The 17,439-nt window shown below is 39.6% G+C and overlaps 3 protein-coding genes across 3 annotated transcripts; 2 read left to right on the top strand and 1 right to left on the bottom strand.

The window, feature by feature from the left end:
* Nucleotides 1–256: 256 nt before the first annotated feature.
* On the top strand, nucleotides 257–5,702 carry LOC123983543 (CD209 antigen-like protein B). The gene is made up of 5 exons (XM_046069798.1): nucleotides 257–344; nucleotides 2,183–2,935; nucleotides 3,155–3,306; nucleotides 3,400–3,527; nucleotides 5,278–5,702. Exons 1-5 carry the CDS (start codon nucleotides 257–259, stop codon nucleotides 5,444–5,446), a joined length of 1,290 nt encoding a protein of 429 aa, XP_045925754.1. The 3' UTR covers nucleotides 5,447–5,702.
* Nucleotides 5,567–10,949, bottom strand: LOC123983361 (UDP-glucuronosyltransferase 1-2-like). Its single transcript, XM_046069596.1, has 2 exons — nucleotides 10,888–10,949; nucleotides 5,567–8,590 (listed from the first exon to the last, which is right to left on the bottom strand). The coding sequence occupies exon 2, from the start codon at nucleotides 8,579–8,581 to the stop codon at nucleotides 6,977–6,979; it is 1,605 nt and encodes a 534-aa protein (XP_045925552.1). The 5' UTR covers nucleotides 8,582–8,590; nucleotides 10,888–10,949; the 3' UTR covers nucleotides 5,567–6,976.
* Nucleotides 10,950–13,047: 2,098 nt separating this feature from the next.
* LOC123982984 (endonuclease domain-containing 1 protein-like) lies at nucleotides 13,048–17,172 on the top strand. Its single transcript, XM_046069028.1, has 2 exons — nucleotides 13,048–13,443; nucleotides 15,504–17,172. The coding sequence occupies exons 1-2, from the start codon at nucleotides 13,168–13,170 to the stop codon at nucleotides 16,122–16,124; spliced, it is 897 nt and encodes a 298-aa protein (XP_045924984.1). The 5' UTR covers nucleotides 13,048–13,167; the 3' UTR covers nucleotides 16,125–17,172.
* Nucleotides 17,173–17,439: the final 267 nt, after the last annotated feature.

Here is a 17,439-nt window from a genome sequence, read left to right on the forward strand (position 1 = left end):
TACATAACAGGAAAACCACAGAAACACCTTTTCGTGCCTTTAAAAGACGGGGGTTTTCAAATCTGTCTATGTTTTAATGTCTGTCAGAAGATGTGTGGGTTGATTTAGAACAAGTACGGCATTTATGTTTTCTGATGTGTCTTTATAGTTCAGATGAACAAAACCTCCACAACTCTGATCCAAATGTTACTTTGACACAATGCATCCTTTTTTTGTTGCTCTGCGTCTCTAAAGGCTCTGATACTGTGCAGGTAAAATGGTCAGTCATCAGTGGCTGCCCTGGATTAATAATCCAACCTCCGGCTCAATCTCAGTGACGTCAGCCAAGCAGGAACAGGAAATATGTACGTATACCAACCACATGCAACACTATACTTACTACTTAGCATTATAAGCAGTTTATAAACATTTAATACATTAATTAATTTGACAACTATAACTCTTGTAAGTGGAATGCAGCTGTATAAACATATAATGAATTATAATATATATAAGTATAATATAAAATATGTCTTCATACATTATGGTGTGTTATAAACCACTTTTACAATGTTTGTATAATGTCTATAAATGCTAAATAAAGTAAAGTGTAAACAATTACCCTTTGAAATTTGGATTTAAACTAACTTGCGCATACTTATGACAGCTCTCAGCAACACTTTCCATCTTATGTTAGTACTTTTGACCAATAATTGAATCCCTTAAGAAAAAATTAAATGTACAGTAAAATTGTTCAACTTGTTTTTACATTTATTTGTTTCTACAAATAAATGTCTGTATCTTGAACAAACTTTGCACATCACTGAACAATAATCAAGAATAATTCAATCTGCATTGGAAACAAGTAAAGATTTTACTGCACTGGTAGATTTTATTCATTTGTTTTAAATAAATAAGATTTTAAAATCTCAATTACACACAACATTGACTTGATAAGAAGATTGTAGTGTAAAAACAGATAACCAATCTATGTATATGATAAAACTTTTCAGCAAGAGATTAACTCAGCACATTGGTAATATACAGTAAATTATACTCCGAATACTACCACCACTACTACCAATAATAATATTAATAATAATAAATGTCTTTTTTTAGCTTCAGATTGCCTTGACACCAGTAAAAAAGTGACCTGTCTCCAAATCTGTCCAGTGGCCGGTCTCTCAACGCTCTGCTTGTTGCTGCTTGTGACCTGTGTTGCACTTTCAGTCTTGTGTAAGTACAAATTATTTATGAGTGACCATAAAACAGAAGTTTAAAAAGTTGATGGCAATTGGTCAAAGATGAAATGCTGAAATAGTTCAACATTTTGGGATGTAGGTGCTTTCTTTTCGAGAGTGAGAGGAGAAGTTTGATATCCTTCTCATGTCTGTGCAATAAGTAGAGAGCGGGAGTCAGGACGTGGTTAGCCTAGCTTAGTATTAAGACTGAAAGAAGAGGGAACCATACACCTAAAACACCTTTAACACCTGGCATTTATATTTTTGGGCCACTTGGGGGCAGCGTAAACAAGTCACGAACATATCAGTGACACCCTTTTAGATTAATACAGTAAACAGTTGCTTCGTGTTCACCCTCTTTGAGCTCTGTTTTGGTCTCTACCGACTCCTGAGGGAAATATCTGGCTCTTTAGCTCACCAGCTTCAACCAAAACAGTGAAGTTGTTCAAGGCTGAAGTTGTTCTCTAAAGGATCATTAATTAACATGTTATATCTCATTTGTTTATTGTGTGCATAGAGAGAAATACAAAAACAAGAGTTTGTTATTTTGGGCTAGGCTACACGCTAAACTATTTCTTAGTGTCTCAAGACGATGACAACCAGAGACATGAGAGTGGTGTCCTTGTCATCTAACTCTTGACAAAGCAAAGATAGAATATTTTTCTAAATATTGAGGTGTTGCTAGATGCACATTTTAGCTTTGGACAAAGCCAGGCTAGCTGTTTCCCCGGTTTCCAGTCTTCATGCTAAGCTAGGCTAACCATGTCCTGACTCCAGTGATATTAATCTTCTCATCTCACTCTCAGAAAGAAAGCAAATCTCATATTTCCTTCAATTTCCTGGTATTCCTCTAACTGCAATGTGTCTTTTTTGACGTTATCTGTGCTGGAGTTACATTCAGAAGCATGCTGTGTTCTCCTTTGTTTCAACAAAAGTAATGAATCTTTTTCTTTAACTTTCAGATAACAATGAGTCAGACAGATGGAAAAGTCTCCGCTTTGACTACCAGAACATCAGTGACAGCTACTTCACTCTTTCTAAACCGAACAACGGCCAGAAAGGAGACAATGAAATCTTGAAGGAGCACAGCGCCCGGCTGCCTGAACAGGCCGAACTTTTCAACAGGCCTTCAGCCGAACTGATGTCTGTGAATCTGGCTTTGAGCTTGGAAAATACAGAGTTAATGGAGAAAATTGTGAATCTAACTTCTACAAACTTACAACTCACACAAGAGCATGAGCGGTTGGCCCAGTACACATCTGAGCAGGAAGAAAAAAAACTGAACATGTCTCAGACTATCAAATATCTGGTTGACTCCAACGCTCAGCGAGAGGAGGAGAAGCGACGACTCTCTGAGACGAACAGCCTTCTGAGGGATGAGCTGTTTCAAGCGGACGAAAAGAATCGAGAACTTCAGGAAATAAACGACAAGTTTCAGGGAGAAATTAAAAATCTGAGTGAGAAGATCAGAGCTCTGCTGAACGATGGCCGCGAGAAGGCGTCAAAACACAATCTGCAGCTCCAGGAGAGAGTGACAGAGCTTCAAGAGCAAAACCGGAACCTGAGCGCCGGGAATGAATGGAGGAAGAAAGCAGCAGCGTGTGAGGAAAGCAGGAGAAACGAAATGGGCCGAACAGTGGCGGACATGCATTCAATGAAGGAGGCCTACACATCCCTAGACCTCTACTGCCCCGTGGTTAGTCACCAGACGAAAGGTACATATGCAGTTTTCCCCCAGTGTTCTTGAGCAAATGCATGCACCCCAGAAATAGCCTATATAGTTTCATTTTTATTTAAAGGAGGACATAGTGAATTTGTTGGGGACTATTTTATTTTGATTAATACACATTTGATGCTCTAGTATTTAAGACTGCAGGATGGTGTGTGTGGTATTGAGTCAAAAATAAACTATTTTTACTTTTCTTTTTTCACAGAACGTATTTGCAAAAAGTGTCCCGACAGCTGGAAACTGTTTGAGGCCAAGTGCTACTACTTCTCCTCTCGCAGGCTCCCCTGGAGCTCCAGCAGAGCCTGGTGCCAGACACAAGGGGGCGACCTGCTCATCATTAACAGTGAGCCAGAACAGGTAGGAGGACAAAAAGAAGACAACATGCAGCAATTGTAGGACACTCAAAGGTTTCCAGGCAGCATATAATTTGAATCATCTTTCTCTTTTTAGAACTTTACTTTTGAAAGAGGCCAGGCTCTGGAGTCGAGCGGCAGCAGGCTGTGGATCGGTATGACAGACGCAGAGGAGGAGGGTGAATGGTTCTGGGTGGACGGCAACTCAGTCGCTTCAGATGTACAGTAAGTCAAAGTCCAAGGACATTGTGATAATACTTACAGCAGAGATGCTTCTCATGCTGATTTGATTTGATTTGATTCTTTTGACAACAGTAAAGTTTTACACTACAAGGTTTTGTGTCTACCATTAAAGAAATATAAAGTAGGCCTAAGACACTTTTTAAAAAATTACTGTCTGTCACTGTCGCCAATCACCAACAAGCTCAAGAAGTTTCTTTATATCGAATCTTTCTATGCATTTTTATGTGGTTACTGCAGAGAATAACTGTGTAGCTGAAATGGCATGAAATTCACTGTCTATCCAATATGTTTATTTTTACTTTCCACTATAGAAGTGAACATTAGTTTTTAGATTAGTACATTGCAAAAACAAAAAAAGTTTGCTCGACTTGTTAATTTTGTTTTCATTCAGATAACTTTCTTCTTTAAAAATAATTGAAAGTTTGAATTGCACAAACTAAGAATGATAGATCTCAGACTGTAACTCAGAATTACTGTTTTTAACTTGCTTACACTCTCATTTCATTTAGTTATGTCCCAAAACTATTACCAGTATCACGACACGCTGTTAAGAAAATAACTAAATTAACTAAATGCTAAATTTACATAAGAAACTTGTGTTTCTGCACACATTTTCCAGTAAAAAGCAAGAGAAGAACATCACTTAGTGCCGTAATCATTTATACCTTCTGCATGATTAATGTATCAATCGCAATTTACAATACAACGTCGAATAATAATGAATTAGTTTGACATTTGTGTTAAAGATATTTGAAGTATGTGAAGCTATGCTTGTTGTCATAGAAGCCAGGACCTCTCACACGAGAATCATACCCCTAGACCAACGAGCCAATCTCTTACAGCAGTCACTGGGTCTGACGCTAGAATACCTCCTCAAGTGTCTGCTTGGTTGGGGAGTTGTCATTATTGATATTGTCGTTTTTTATCTACCAATAATTCAAAACATTGAGTCCAAATCAAATGAGTGCTCTTAAAACCTGAGTTCATTGTTCCAAGGGGACTTATTGGTTATATAACAGTACTGCATTGTCAGCATTGTGCAACAAGAAGTGATTTCACAATCTGTCCCGTGAACTTTCTAAGCCTTATAAGCCTCAAGGAGACACATCTCTCACTATTCTCTTCCACACTGACAACACAGCTTAGTACTGTATTTCTGTGGTAAACAGAGACAGACAGAGACAGAAACTGACAAGCTTTAAGAAAGCAAAAAATTAGATGCGACCAGCACTGCTCTGGAGTCCTCTGAGAGCGACCACATGGATCTCGGCCAGAACCTAAGTGGTATGGGTAGCAACTATGATGCCAAGAATGTGGGCACACAGGCCATCAACCAATAATTTAAGGCCTTGTACCTCACAAGCTCAAGAGACAGCTAAGGAGCTGTAAAAGTTTGCAGACAACATATGACACAAGGCAGAAGAAAAGAAAGAGCTCTGTGACATAGCACTTTGGAAGCAATGTATAGATATGAAATCGTTCATTGAGTTGACCATTACAGTAATTATTGTACCCCCCTAACCTGTGTGTTGATGTTTTTAAGATCCCTCTATTGTTATTATTGTTGTTTTGGGCCTTAAACTGCAGTTTCTTCTGTTATTTTAATAGTTTTACAAACTCTAAGATGATTTCTGCACCAAAGAGAATAGATCTGTGACTTGCTTTAATAACACTGAATGAAATAAGACACCGTGAGGATTATGTAACACAGCAGCTCCCACTCTTTCTCCAGGTTTTGGCTGAGCAGACCAGGAATGGTGACTGAGCCTGATGACTGGAAACTGGATGACCCTCTAGGAGAGGACTGTGGACACATAGACACCAGTGAAACTGCACTCAAGTCCTGGATGGATGGGTCCTGTACGATACCTTATAGATGGATCTGTGAAAAGAATGTTTAGATCATCCAGAACATATTTTATTTCTCATTTCATATTATAAATATAGCAGAAATACAGTCATTTAAAGTTATACTTGTATGTATGTAGTCAATTATAGGACTATATCCGTGATTTATTAAATTGCTGTATTGTAATGTATTAAAGTCTGAGTTATAACAGGGTGATAGTGGACATGTTTTCTTTCTAAATAAAACAGTATTTAGTCTTCAGATGCCATTGTTTCATTGCAGGGAATAAAGACAGAAACTGCCAAGCATTTGTTTCTTTTCTTACTTTTTTATTTTAAATTTTCAACTATAAATGTGGATAGATATAACAGACTGCATTGTCTTTCTTCAAGTGACAATACACAACATAAAGTTGCAGCTTTCATTTTGAAATACAGGAAATAAGGTAGCTCAGTTACATTTTCTGTGTGCATGTCCAGTTGAAGGATGAGGCAGCATGGTTTTCATTACTATAAACATATGCAGACAACAGACCAAAACGCACTGTGTGTGACTCTCTGTACTTTCCAACTTTCCTACCCTGTCACTCAGCTTCAAGTGCATTGAGACTGAGAGTTAAAGTTAATGTCAGCATACTCAATGCTAACATGCTAATATTAAGCTGGTACAACATTTACCATGTTCACCATTTAAATTTAGCATGATAGCATGCCAACATTGGCCGATTAGCACTGAATACAAAGTACAGCTGAGGCTGAGGGCAGTGTCATTAGTTTAGCTGGTCATAAACCAGCAAGATGAAACGTTAAAAGGTACAATGTGTAATTCCTGACCACATGTTCCATACAGGAAAAAGTGGTATCACAACAAAGGATGGGCTGAAGCTAGCTGATTAGCATGCTCATTTCAGTAGATATCTCCTACACAATACATTGACGTTTGTGATACAACAACAGAATTGTCACTTCTTCACATTCTGTTGATAATGTTAGTAAATTTTTTGAATCTGGCCATATTTTACGCATTGTACCTTTAAGGGATTTTTACAATACATCATGAGACTGCCATGAATATCTGAACCAAATTTCATGTCAATCAAAGCAGTACTTAGCTGTCAAGACATTTCACTCAAAACCTCAAATGTCATACTCATAGGAGAAAAGTCAATGGATCACCAAAGTCATTAGGATTCATTGTCTGGGATCCATGATTGTTTGTATAAAATTTGGTGCTAAACTATCTTGTTGATATTTTACTGGAGAAGAGAAAACTTTGACCTGCTGATGGTGCTAGAGGAAAAGTCGGGAGATCAAAATAATTAGGAATTACCATAATAAATCCTATGTTAAAATCCATCCAACAGTTGCAGAGACATGTCACTCAAAACCAAAAATGTCATCCACATGGTTTACCAAAAACAGTTCTTAAGAGTGAATGAATGTCTGTACAAATGAATGGCATGTCACTAGTGAGATCTTTCAGTCCAGGACAGACAAACATCATCATCCCTAAAGCAATGGCGCCATAAAATTCAAGTTATTATTATGTTAATGAACTCTAATCTGATGTGAGGAGTCAGTCACTACTCCTGCTTGGGTTTTCTCCTCCTGCACAGTTTAAAGCAAAGAAATCGTATTGATCCCACTACAATGGCTGTAATCATCAGCAGGACTGCTAACAAAAAGCATACAACATCCACAGAATAATAAGCATACCAGGGCATCTTGTAAGACTCAGTGCGTAAATGTGATGCTCCTTTGTGCCTCATAACAAACTCAATCCAGTAAACGGCCGTGTCTAGAGGATGCATTGGTTTATCCCGATGGATATTCGAGAGACGCTTCATGTTATTTCTATAGGAAGGATTATGAAGAACTTCTTGTATTGCTTCCAGAAAGTTCTGGCGAGTGAGTTTGGTCGCTTGCACCACCTTAGCCGCTCCACGAGCCTCCATTCTCAAAACATTCTCAAACTGGTCAAACAGAAGGGGTATGCCTACAATCGGCACTCCATGGTAGATGGACTCATAGATCCCATTAGTACCACCATGGGCCACAAAGGCTTTAATCTTTGGGTGGCCCAGGAGGTCGTTCTGGGGCATCCATTTTACCAGTAGGGTGTTGTTGCCCAAATTGTCGGGGGGCTCACCTACATGCCTCCATATGACCTTTTGAGGAATTTGCGCAAAGGCAGCAGCGATTTCAGAAGTGATTTCTTTAGGTAGGCCTTTGACCAGTGTACCAAGGGACATCAAGATGAATCCATGGTCTCCTGAACTTTGGACAAACTCCTCCAGCTCTGATGATAAAGGCTTAGAGGGCTTACACTGAAAACCTCCAATATAGACGATGTTTGGCATGGTGGGTCTTGGGAATTCAAAAACAAAGTCCACCCTCATGAGCCAGATGTCTGCTCCTTGTAGAAGGTGATAGAAATTCACATCTGGACCAAAATATTTGTCTACCATTCTATCATAGTGAGGACATACTATAAACTTGTCAATGCATGTGTTGAGGACATAGTGCAACATGTTCTTGACCCTTTCCACAAAGGTCATCTTATCCGACGCAGCATATCCTGAAGTTGGAACATAGGATGATGGAGATGGAGCTACAACAAAATGCCCTTCTCCGCTGGTGATCCACCTCACGTTAAAAACAGTTGGCAGCTTAAGTTCATGAGCCACTAGAACTCCCACTGGCAATCCCGGATCCAGAAGAACCACGTCAAACTGAGTGTCACGAATGCTCTGCATGAGAGTCTTGTTCTCAAACATTTCTACCCCCAGCAGGCTGGCCTGTTGGTGAATTTTTGACAGCGTACTGAGCATTTCCCAGTAGAAGTTTGCAAAGGCGATAGGAGACCCCCCCCCTTTCTGAATCGCCAGCATCTTGGCAAGGAAGCTCACAAAGAAGTCTTGCTCCTCTATGACGATGGCTTCTGGTAGGGTGATAGTGATGGAGCGGTAATGTGGTGCGTTTTCTTTGATGTACCAGCTAGTGGCTGTGCGGACCACAGTGACCTCATGGCCCTTGTCGTGGAGGCTCTGGATCAGCAGGTTCATGTTGACCCAATGGCTGCCATCCACGGGGAACACCAGAATCTTTCCACCCTGGACAGTGGGACTTGTCAGGAGGGACACACTCACCACCAGAAGCAGAAGTGGAATTCCTGGGATTCTCCCCATGGATTAACTCTGAGAAAAATAAAACAACAAAGTTTAATGTGAGCAATTGCACATTCATACTCATGATGAGTCCTTATCTCATGCTTAATGTGTTTATTCTCTTGACTGACAAAAGTATCCAACAAGTTGGGAATTGCAAACCATCAAACAAACACAAACACTTACATGGACCCATGAGTGTAGCTATAATACTACCGAGGGCACTGAGGTCATGACAACTATAGTTGTTGGGGAATTTCACAAATCACAAATTGCTTCAAGTGGCTTTATAATATACAACACCCTCTATCCTCACACCCTTGGTTCGGATACTGCAGCAAGCTGTAATTATAGTTTTAGTTTGGATACTGCAGTATTCCAAACCATTTCAAGACTAGTAAAACAACATACTCTCTTTTTCAGAAGTTGAGTTAGCTGCTTGACCGGTTGCACTTGCAATTACTTTAAAAAAAAAAAAAATCAAGATTGTTGCACACAGGCCCTGCGAAGGACTGGCGACCTGTCCAGGGTGTATCCCGCCTTTCGCCCATTAAGCTGGGATTGGCTCCAGCCCCCCGCAACCCTCTACGTAGGATAAGCAGTTGACGATGGATGGAAGGATGGATTCTTGCACACAGACCATGAGGAGTTTATAAAATAATCCCAGAGACTGTTTAAGGGCAGAGACACGCCACTTAAAGAATCCTAAATAGATTTTTATGGGGACAGCCTGTATAGCCAAAGATGGCGGTTATAAGCACATATCCCACCTCTTCTGCAAGAAAGCCAATCTTATGCTTTTTAACAGCCGAACCTGGGAAAATATTAAGCAAATGGTGTAGTTCCATTGACTTAAGTGCACAGTTGAGGTTTGTGAGAGTTTCAAATGTTGGCAGCATGGAGCAGGTACGTTAGAAGATCAGATGCACTACATGTCCACCAAAACGCTGCGGCAGATTTGACATGCAGTACTTGCAACATGAGAGAAAATATAACACACCTTCTATAAACGTATATGGCATATGCTGACTGTAAACATAACATCAGTTAGCATAGCATTTGTTCAAGTGCTTCGGAGCTCATGGAGTCATGTCACCGGCACTCTGGAAAGAGCCGTAAATAAACCTTGCACATGCTTAGTAGAAATATAACCTGTGGGGAAAAACGCTTTTTAAACCTTTTGGGGGCAAAGTCATAAATTTTTTTTTGCGCTTGACCAATTAAAGTGCAGATATAGCTCTCTCCCCAATTATTTGGATAGGGGCCTGATCTGGTTAGGCAAAATAACTGACCAGAAGCGTTAACAAGATGGCTGTCGAGTGGCAGGACTTCGTAATACTTAAACTACTGTACCTAACAATATATACAAGTAGAGCTGAAACAATTAGTTGATTAGTTGATTGATAGAAAATTAATAAATGGTAATAAATTAATGGTAACTATTTTCATACTTGTTTGGACATTTTTCACGGAAAAACTCTAGCTTTCCAAATGTGAGGATTCATTCATGGTGATAATTTATTTATTTTTTATAAACTTTTATAACCAAACAATCAATCAAATGGATTACTTGAGAAAATAATCATCAGATTGATCTGTAATCAAAATAATCATTCTTTGCAGTCCTCTATAAAATAAAGAAGTTCAAAATAAGCTCCACCTCAACCAACTCCAACAGTAAAATGCTGCTTTTACGTTAAGAAATAATAATAACTTAATGATATATTATATGAAAATATAACAGTCAAAGTGGACATTTTCATCTTCATCAGTCCTTTTGATAATAAAAGTACATTTTCCTGATTTTACTTACATGCTTTGTGTAAGCGACACTAAAGGACCTGAGTACTTCCACCACCACTGTTCTTATTCTTAATTCCAAAAAGATGTTGTTCTGGGTTTTTGTCCATTGGAAACCGTTACCAGATGGTTTTAGCTGCAAACTGTAAACTTGTGACAAGGATTTACAAATGCAACCACAGGGAAATTACTACATGGACACCCAGAGTGCCTGAAAAGTTGGTTTAACAGATCAAAGTCAAGTGGAACACATGAAGGGACTAATGCCTGGTCTCTAATCTCATCATCCTCATACAGCAGGGACCTGCTAACAGGCTAAACACACATAGCAGAGTCTCTATTCATAACGTGCTGAAGTAACTTGCCCTCAAGTGACCAGTTTCCTGTCTGCATGTCCACGCACTCTTGGCAACATATCACAGATGAAAACTGATTTGTTTGGAGTTCTGCACAAGTTGGTGTCAGGAAAATAGAGAAACTTCGAGTACTGCTCTGAAGGCAGAAAAAAAAAATTTGTTGTAACCTACCTTAAATCACCGAACCAGTGGAGAAATGTTCTTTAAGCCTTCTCTGGACAAGTGAAGCCGAGCCTGTGAATGGACAACAATCTGAACCCGATTATTGCATTACATAAGGAAGTGAGGGGCATGGGGGGAGGGGGATTTATGTCTGTAGTTTGAAGGGGAGGAGAGGAAAGGTTTTCCCACAGCGCCCACCCTCTCTCTGTGCTAAATACACAGTTAGGGAGCAGAGCAGCACCACCACACCACCTCCTTACCTCCCCGTCCCAACACACACAGTGCAGCAACACAATATTAAAAAACATTTTTTCTTGTGGAGAAACTCTCGCCTGGTGTGACATAAAATATGGAGCAGGAAAGGCAAGTTCCAAGACCCTGCTTTTTTTTGTTCAAGGTGTTGGTATTTCTGGCCCCTTGCACACCAGCAGAAAACACAAGTGACATTTTAGCGCCCTATAAAGTTGATAGTGCTTAGCGTGTTAGCAAGCAGTTGGTAATTTACACATCCAGCAGACACAGAGCAACATCAACATTGATTCTGAGTTGAGTTTCTGTCGATCTGGCAAATGTAAATCATTGCCAACTCTTGACAGAAATTTCTGGCTCTTTAGCGGCCATGTCAGTAATGTCAGTTATGCAAAGTTTGCTAACAGTAGCCACCATGAACTCATTTGGCCATACCAGGTCCAAGTAAGACTGTAGCATGTGTATGACTTTAACTTCTCAAATGCAAGTGTCAAAAAAGACACAGCTGCTAGCATAGACAACAAGTTCAGCAACATCTGTAATTCATTATCCATGTTGGATTAACCATTAAGCCATAGTGAAGGCTGATGTTGTTTGTTTTCTTCTGGAAAAGGGTCACATGATAGGGGCATGAGTTGAGGTTGTAAGTAAATTCGGTCTTACTGTGGGTGCCCCCCCCCCCCCTCCCCCCCCGTGGCTCTTTGGGCCATTTAGGTGATTCTCACAAGGTATTTCATACAGTTTTAAACAGTTTATCAGGACTACAGCCAACCGTCATACTGGGCCTCACCATCAGTGTGGTTATCCACTGAGTGTGAAACTTGGTTAAATCACATCAAATCCCACAAAGAGACGGAAACAATGCGTCTCTACTTCCCTATTCTGTCTGTGAATTTCCTGAAACAGCTGGTCACTGAACTTTTGAGCAAACATTCCTCAAACAGTAAATAGCTAACTTGTTGGAGACTATTTTAAGCACTTGATTAATCCACATTTTGAGCTTTACTAAGATACAACGGCGTCTTGAGGGCAGCGTAAACAAGTAATGAACACAACAAGGTACAAGGTCCAAGGTAGATTTCTTGTTTTACAACAGAGGGTTGTATAAACAGAAGACAAATCATCACCTTTTAAATGAATATGTTGAACTTGTTAGCAACATTATAATTCTTTTAGAGTCATGTTTCTGTGCACAAGATGAATTTAAGTCACTCTCTTTTAGCTCTGTAACAACCCCAGAGGGAAATATCTGGTTCTTTAGCCTCTAACTGTGTCTGTCTGCTGAGCAGGTTTTGTCTGTTGGCTTTTAGAGACTTTTCAATGAAAACAGCTGCATCCATGTCTCATAATACATCCATGACTGTGACCACAAGCAAAACACAACAAACACATCTCCCTATGAACTAGGGGGTTGTGCTTGGTGTTAAAAACCAGCGTGTAACAGTAGCTTGGTAGATTGGAGTCATAAAGTCAGTAAACTGATCTGAATACAGTCCATATCTACAGTTTGCTACAACTGGTCATTCCAGACCACATAGCTGCAAGAGTAAGTGAGGAATGAGCAGTGCTGGGCAGTATAGCATTAATTATTAACCTATGTAACAGTAATTTCATTACTTTTATCAGCAATGAGTAGAATAAGTGATTATAATTAGAAATTCAGTAAATAAATAATTAATGCCTAATCTAGTCCTTCTGAATTAAGGGCATGCCTGCTAAACCACAATGTCTTCTTTGTAAAGAGTAATTTGATCACAGTTTTCAAGTAGCCTAACAAGGATGCTGTGTTGCATTGCTTCTGAATTCAAAGTGTTGCGTGTAAGAGGAAGCGCAAAAGTGGGACAGTCACTGCTAATTCAGTGAATTTCTTTCCTCCAAGAAACAAAAGTGAAACTCACGTTGAAGCTGCTTCTGCTTTCACGCACAGCTCATGTCTTAACGAAAAGGGAACCGCTCTCACTGAATTCATGCTTCTCTGAGAGTCCGTGTGAATTCGTGACAGCTAGATTAATTTCACCACCTGCACTGTCATTTATCAAAATGGCACATTTCTACTCTCTGGCTGTCCTGGCCTTCACTGGAGGCTGGTGCCTGTGTGCAGCTGATGTCGGGGATTTCGCTCCATGCCTGCAGGTCTTCTATAAGTCTTGGCCCCCTAAAGGACTGACAGGGACCCCGATCTGCCAACGGTATTACAACCAGTACCGATTTGCCACATTGTACAGTCGACCACGCCGCTCCCCGTGGTTCTCAGCCTATTTGTACACAGTTCCAGCAGGAAAGAGACCCACTTCATCTTGGAAGTTTGAGCCACAGGTGAGAATATTAAAATATTATGTTGTTTGATTCATAGATTTGAAACGGATTTATATTAGTGTGAGAATCCCAGAAAATGAGTATTAAAGAAGGTGAAAGTTGGGTTGTTTAGAGTGAGCAAGATTGATTGACTGATCAGAATCTGTGAAGCCATTTATTTAACTATCTGGTTTATTCAGATGTGTTTTTATTCATTTCACAACTTATTTTACTTTGTCTTAACTGCTCTAAAACAGTATGTCTGCACTGAAACAAGACATTATTCTTCCTCTCTACCTCCTTAGCCACAGCCAGAAATGTGTTTTCAGGAAATAGCAAGTAAATGAGGAAATGAAGCCCAGCAAAGAAGAACTGTCTCAGCATGATATATCCCCGTCTTGTTTGTGTATTTGTATTGATAGATCTGAGAACGCGTTGGCTAATCTGTAGCCAGTGTTGGAGTAGTCACTCAAAAAAAGTAAAATATTACACATTACTAGTTACTTTTTTTAAAGTAAAGCCTTTTTTTTAGGAGATTACTCACTGCTGAAAGTAACTAGTTACACTAATAGTTACATTACTTTTGGATTACTGCACAACATCACCTGTGATGCACAGTAACTGCCAAATAACAAGTTACACCTCATATATCCTCAGATCAACACAAATCCTTATTATAATGAGAACATAGCATGATCTCTTTTTTATGCTCTTTAATATTACAAAGCTGACAACAAAGTTGTGAACATCAGCCCAACATTTATCAAGAGAAGAACAAGGTGACAGTACAGCACTATAATGCTTCAAACTTTAATTGGACATTTCATTGGAAACATTTATTTTTTAAATAATGAATTTCATTACAATACAACATAACTCAAAATAGGTTGTCATTCCAACCGGTGCAAATATTATTTGTTGAAAATAATATCAATAAAAAAATAAGACACTGGCCCCCTTCACAATATCAGATGATGGTGAGACTTCAAAGGAAAAACAGACCAAACCCACAAAACAAACTTACTGTAGCTCACCAGCCGAACTATGGCTTTAAAGTAGATTTTTCCCTCTTACTGGACATGCTTATCAAAGAAGTGGTTATAAATCGTTTGTCAGACAACCTGTTCCCCATTGCAGTCAGCACAAGACTGCCCAGGCTAAAGAGCCTTCCTTAACTAAGTAGCTTCCATTGAGGAAACCAAGGTCATATTTTCAGTATCATTTCTGTGAATATATTTTAATCACTTCTTGAAAATTACACATGGCAGGTTTCTTACTTTTTATAATCACAGCAATTTTTTTTAGACAAAAAAAACTAATAGAGACATGAATGAAATTAGAATAAAACAGGAATTTAGTATTTTCTTCATTATGATTATATTCCTGACAGTGTTTTGAAGGTTTTGAAAACAAAGTCAGTTAATTTTTTTTTATTTTTTTTATTTTGATGCCTAGTTAAAAATTAGTTAAGTTTGGGTATGTTAGAGTTGTATGTTGTGACAGACTGAATCAAAACATCTTGAAGGATTCTTCTTTGCAAAGAAAAAAATTTTGGACTTTCCCAGATACAGCGTGGAGATACCTGTCCAATTTATTCATTTTAAAACCAAATCTTCATTACTGAGCACTTCTCCACGTATCACATATTATTGGCGATACAATAAAAATGGGCCTGCGACCCATTTTGGGTCCCGACCCTTAAGTTTGGGAAACATGGCTCTAGGGTAATTAGGACTCCTGACCTTGACACTGTTTAGCCATGCTAGCGGTGTAGCTCAAGGATGGCACGGCCGGTCCACCACTTTGTCCAAGACTGACAGATGTTGACAACTGTTGGATGGATTGCCATGAAATTTGTCCAGATATTCATGGTCCTCAGAGGAAAAGACACCAATTGTCATGCTGATTTTAGCATTTACCTTAAAGCACCGGCCTAAATACAGAGAGCTGTAGACTTTAGGGGTTTCCACATATTTTGCAAAATGCCTTCTTCCTCTGAACACACAGAAACATAAGGGCTGTATGACGTGTCGTCAACTTTAAAACTGCATCACTTTTCCCTTACGCCCTCCACTTAACAGTTAGCCTACCCAGGAGCTGATGGCAACATGATCCCCTTCCCTCCGGGCCCTCTGGACCAGAACGTGGTGGACAGCCAGGCGGTGGAGCTGGACTACATTAATTCCACTTATTCTCGTGGCCACCTGAACCCCAGCCTTCACCACCAGAGCCATGAGGACCGCGCCGCCACCTTCACCCTCACTAATGTGGTCCCTCAGAAGGCCGGCTCCAATGACGGGCCCTGGGAATTCCTGGAGCAGACTGTCAACAAAACCTTAGCGGCCTACTGTCTGGGAGAGGCTCACACCGTGACCGGGATCATCCCTTACCAGAGCGACGATCACTGGCTCAAGAATCATCGCGTGGCTGTGCCTGAGTACATGTGGTCCGCCTACTGCTGCCCAAACTACAACCACAGTCTTCCAGAAAATCTGAGGGCTGCATTTCCCACATACGCTGCCATTGGTCGCAATGACCGCAACAGCACTGAGGATATTGTGCCTGTTGATAAGACAGCTAAGAAACAGTTCCGGGGATATGACGTCAGACAAATGCCACTGGAAACACTTGAGATGTATCTGAAGGACAGGTTCAATACGGTTGTCAGTGTTTTTTATGAGCAGTGCTCTGGATCAGACTGATCCTGCACAGATGGAGACACAAGTACACACAGATTACATTATTGTATACTTTATTTGTATCTTTGAAAACTCATACAAATGAGTCATATGATCTCCCACCACTAAGGTTTGGTTAGGGTTAGATGCAAAAACTACTTGGTAAAGATTGTGTTAAAATAGTTAAAAGAAAACAACACTGACTTCAAAGGACTGTAGTTGTTTCTCTAAAAGAAATTTAGGAAAAATGCAGAAAGTAAAAGAATCATCTAATGTCTTCATCTTTTATTTAATTGACCTTTAATGAACTGACAAAACTGCTGCAAGATTTTTTACTGGTGTGCTGCCTTTTTTCTGTATTTGTGCATGTGAACAGTGGACAGCTCTTTGCTCTTTCCAGCTTTACTCCTGACAGAAAACAGGCGTACTTGTCCTGTCACATAAATAAGCTTATTTATTTTCTTGCAAAGAGTTAAATGAGAAGATTGATGCTCTTTTTCATATCTGTCTGTTAAATATAAAGGTGGAGCAGAAGGTTAGCTTAGCTTAGCATAAAGACTGGAAACTAGCAGCTAGCCTGGCTCTGTCCAAATGTCAAAAGAAAACAATCTACCTACAAACATCTGAAAAGCTCACTGATTAATATGTCTTATCTTGTTTGTTTAAAAAACGTACTTACTAAATAACTGAATTGATGATGCTAGTGTAGACACTGGTTTAAGTATATAAACAGAATACACAGGATACTGTATACATGTTGTACTTTTGACCACTAGGTGGTGATATTTACATGCCAACTTCTGTTGCAGCTGGAGGGAAGTTTCATCTTTTGGAATATGTAAGTAATATAAAGGAACACCAGACCTCATTTTCTTGGAAATCAATTTGTCTTTTATCTTATTATTTACTAAATAATGTCAATGATTGATGTCATTTTGTTTTATAATCTATTTGTATCATGTTAATTTCTGTAAGGCGCTGCTGGTGGAGGCTTTCTGAACATGTATCTTATAAGTAGAAATTATATTTGTGCTTTAAATCAAGAACAAAATATAAGCTGATAAATTGCAAAGACTCATGACTTTATTGCAGACGGTACAGTAGCACAGGTGTCCAAAGCGCTAAACATAATATGCAACACTACACACTGGTCGGAAATGAATGCACTCTTTGCTGTGCTCATGGATTCCTACAGCCAGACAGTTCTTGCTAACGTTATGGTCAAAGGGCATGGAGAACATTATTGCCATTGTCTCTGTAGCACAGTTGTTTTGCCTCTCTAACGCTTTGGCGCTGAACCTGGTGAGGTTGCACACCTTTGTTTTCATTGGGTGGGCTG

This window comes from Micropterus dolomieu, linkage group LG14, assembly GCF_021292245.1.
Source record: "Micropterus dolomieu isolate WLL.071019.BEF.003 ecotype Adirondacks linkage group LG14, ASM2129224v1, whole genome shotgun sequence".
NCBI classification, from domain to species: domain Eukaryota; kingdom Metazoa; phylum Chordata; class Actinopteri; order Centrarchiformes; family Centrarchidae; genus Micropterus; species Micropterus dolomieu.